General features: G+C 35.3%; 1 protein-coding gene across 5 annotated transcripts in view; it reads right to left on the bottom strand.

The window, feature by feature from the left end:
- Positions 1-842: 842 nt before the first annotated feature.
- GRIA2 (glutamate ionotropic receptor AMPA type subunit 2) overlaps positions 843-3,941 on the bottom strand; it is an 83,909-nt gene continuing 80,810 nt past the window's right edge. For 3 of the 5 annotated variants that reach the window (XM_042870866.1, XM_042870868.1, XM_042870862.1), the window contains one exon: positions 843-3,726. In XM_042870866.1, coding sequence (XP_042726800.1) covers positions 3,562-3,726 — 165 coding nt within the window. In that variant the 3' untranslated portion in view covers positions 843-3,561. The remainder of the gene's footprint in view (positions 3,727-3,941) is intronic. The other 2 variants (XM_042870867.1, XM_042870863.1) reach the window with 1 other exon arrangement.

The raw sequence follows: 3,941 nt of genomic DNA, 5'->3' as shown, positions 1-3,941 counted from the left end.
TGCTGGATATAATTTCCCCAAATAATTTGGTCATGATAAGTCTTTCTCAACAAATTTTTAAAATCCAACAGGACAGAAATGAAACAATTTAATAATCAATGAGAACGCAGTGTGAAACAGGTCTAATTGGCCCCTACAGGTATTGCCTAGAATAGCTGCTGACGACTATTTTGCTGGTGAAAACTATTTTCAAATAACTAGCTGTACCAAAAGACAGAGGAAATCACATTTGTATTTTCAAATCATTGATCTGTGCACTGCTGTTCAAATCTATCAGCCAAAGAGAAGGCCGATACTCCCAGACGTGACGCAGTTAAACTGTGGAAGACATTAAAAACAGTTGAGCCTTTCACATCACAAGTCTTCTGTTTCTTTGTTGTGAGAGCCAACTTCCCACAGATCTGGATTTATGGCAGCAATACTACTAAAGTATAACTGAAATACTAGCCATTTTTCTCAGTGCTCAGCTTAGACTACAATCAGTGGAAGTGAGAAGTTACTGATCCAAGCAATAGCTGACAATATTTAAGTAGAGCTCTTGAATAACTATTTAACTTACTAGCATGTCAACCTATTGCACTGACATCGTAAGTACGACCAAGAAGGTTACATTCCAGAAATAGAATTATATTACTGGCAAGAAATGTACATTTCTCAATTTAGTGATGTGAACCCATGACTGACAGGATGATCCGGGGGAAGATGTGTCTTCTCTTTGCAAACACATCGAGAAAACTCGTGTATGTGGAGAAAAATAGGTTTGCCATATGTAAAACCTTGAGGAAATACATTTATGATAAATAATTAACCAAATTTCAAGAATACTAAACAGACATAAAAAGTCTTTTGCCTTTTTTAAGAAGATTTTTTTTATGTATGATCGAAGTTTGTACAACACTCCAGAAAAGCCATCATGTGTCAGATTGAAAAATAAAATCAGAAGCATTTTCTGTCAGATAGGTATACATGAAAAAACAGGAACGTTCATGTCTTAGAAAGTGTATGTCCGGCTTTGTACTGTTACTCATTTAACAAAGCAGAAAATAAGATACTGTACTGTAAACAAAAAGCTACAGTAAAGACATTTCCAAATTTACACAAGTAAATTGAATTCATAAACATTTTGGTTGCTCCATAACAGTTCTCATATAAAATGAATAAAAAACCCTTGGACAGCTTTCATCACTCTGGACTACTTTTCACTTAAATGCACACAGACATACTTTATATAGCAATATACTGATGTACTGTAACATGGATATTAAACTATGATTACTGCTTTTTAACCGAGCTGTGTATTACCCAACCCATATTACCTGCCATTGAAAGATTCTTACAGTATGTATTCCCATCATGTGGTTAATTATAAAAACATGAAAATATAACTTTACATTATTTCAGTTATATACAATCAGGTCAGGCTTGACAAAGACTTTGTACGCTACGGTTTTTAGAGGAATAAGCCCAGAGGTACAATAAATAGCTTTCCACTGTATATGGTAATGCAGTTCTATTTTTTTATTATTATTCTTTTTCAGGAAGTTTAGATTACCACATGAATATTATTTTAGTTTGGTCATTCTAGCATTGAACGTTAAAAATCAGAGTGCATTCTCCAACATACCTGATGAGGACTAATGCACAGAGCACACATGGGCTACAGACGCATCCAGAGATAGTTGAGTTCAATCACAGGGAAGTTACTGGTAGCTTTGTCTCATATATAGAAAACACTGCATATACCTCTTTTTGTATACACTGTGCTCAAAGGAACAGGTTCAGAGCTTGTACCACAAGAAGGGATTTCGTTTCAGAGAAATGCTCTGCCTTCTGTAGCATTCAAGCAATATTTTACTTAAGCCTAAGGAACGGATTCAAAATAAAACTGCAAGTCATGTATCAAATCTTACTTAAGTAAATCCAGAATAAAATACAGATTTATTGAGACTGCATGAGGCAATGTATCCACAATGCAGAAAATTGTAAGCTTTTCAACCAAATGGATGGTTATTTTACTACAGGGAAAGCCAGAGAAATGTTCTGTTACTTCAATCTGCATTAGCATTTGAATTAATGTTATTGCATCCCTCTCAAGATTCCTTTTTGCTTTGTAAACACAGCTATCGTCCTTAAATGCATATAATTAAAAATGCACGGTAACTCCAGATTGCAAAGGATACTTCTGGTTAAGATTCTTGACAGTTTTTATGTTTTCTTATCACTACAGGCTTGCATCTAATCTGCTGCCATCATTCTCAATTTAAAAAGACATTGCCAAGGTTTTTATTTTTCTCTTAACAAAGAACTTTACTAGCTGCTGCTTACGATTACCTTTTCAGAGTTTGAAAACTGCTTCCTTCAAGACACAATTTTGTTTTGTACTTAAAAAAAATACTTAATGCTCTTTTGGTGCTCACAATTTATCAATTTATTTTTTTACCAATAGTCTCCTCTGTCTGTACAGATACTTATTAACAAAAATGTACAAAAGTACAGATAGATCTGAACCAACTCTTTGGATCATAAGTCCCTGCACTCAGTCAGAGTTAAGAGGAGCTGGATTCTGAATCAGCACCTGTCTGACTCCTCATGTGCTGGTATGAAGAACCACTCCAACCCAGAGCAACCTCGTTCCTCAGAGTTCAAAATGCGTATTTGAGCATCACAGCTTCGGTTCATCCACAGATAAAAAAAAAAGCTGAGCTGATTCAGATGAGCTGGGAATAGCGACACTGTCGAAATCTAAAGCATCAACCCAACCTTGACAGTGTCCTTTTACATTCTAGACTCTTCATAATCTAACTGTAGCTAGTAAAATTAATGGAACGCTTGCAAATAAAACCATAGAAAAAAGTTTATTTCAAATGTCAAGCATTGCCAAGTAATTTGATATTAACACCAAATGTTAAAGAATAGGATATACAGCAAAATTTTAATAACAATACTAAATTACAAGATTTGAACCTCTTAATTATTATTTCTTCTCTTCTTAACATTACATATTTGGCTTTGAAAAATATGGAACTGATGCCTTAAGCCTTGTTTCGATATTCCACTTCCCCGCAGTCTAGATTCCTTTGTTTCGTTTTATCTGTCGTACGTAACCATTATGGAAGCAAATTTATTTAAAAGCCAGTTTTTGTTTGTGAAAATACCTAAAAATATTTTTTTTTTTTCATTTTTAAATGTTTCTTTTTCTTTTTTTTCTTATAAAACATGTCACATCTTGATGCAATTGATGTCAAGTGTGCTTAAGTCAATATGAACCAAGGGACTAACAACGGTGGCTGCAGAAACTGGTGTGTTGCCTGTACAACGACTTCAGTTAGAATACAGTACTTCCATGTTAGCTGTGCATGTCAGTCAAGCTTCATCTTGAAGTTGTGTAGAAAATGGTGTTGTGTTTTGAATTAATCATTCATTACAATCCAAGATGAACTCCACAAATGTAAGAATTCTTGGCTGAAAGAAAAGTCTTCAAGATACTGGATGCCTCTCACCACTTTGACAATAAACGCACAAGAAAACCATTGTGTAAGGCACTCAAAAGGTTCTTATCAATCACGAGAGATCAGTCACACTGACATTCATTCTCATGCCAGGACTCACGTAAGGTACTGCATGCACTGCTTTTGGAAATTCTGGAGCCATAACACGTCCATTTTCTCCAGTACTTCCTGAAATTGACAGCCTTGCCTTGCTCCTCATGGCATCATTCAAGGTCATCTTAAGAAAGAGAAAGAAAAATAAAACGATACATTACAGAAATCCAGTCTTTGAGACAGAGGGCCTGATTCTCTTCTTGCTTACATCAAGCTGGCAGCACTGTAACTCCATTGACTTCAATGAGGTTACTCTCGACTTACTGTACAGTAAGTGAGAAGAGAATCAGATCTCGCAATTCCTCCAGCAAACGAAAACAAACACTTAAAGCCAAGTCT

This window comes from Lagopus leucura, unplaced genomic scaffold (genome assembly GCF_019238085.1).
Source record: "Lagopus leucura isolate 7727_CA_CO unplaced genomic scaffold, USGS_WTPT01 Super-Scaffold_100004, whole genome shotgun sequence".
Taxonomy (NCBI): Eukaryota; Metazoa; Chordata; class Aves; order Galliformes; family Phasianidae; genus Lagopus; species Lagopus leucura.
This window is presented reverse-complemented; position numbering and strand designations above follow the sequence as displayed.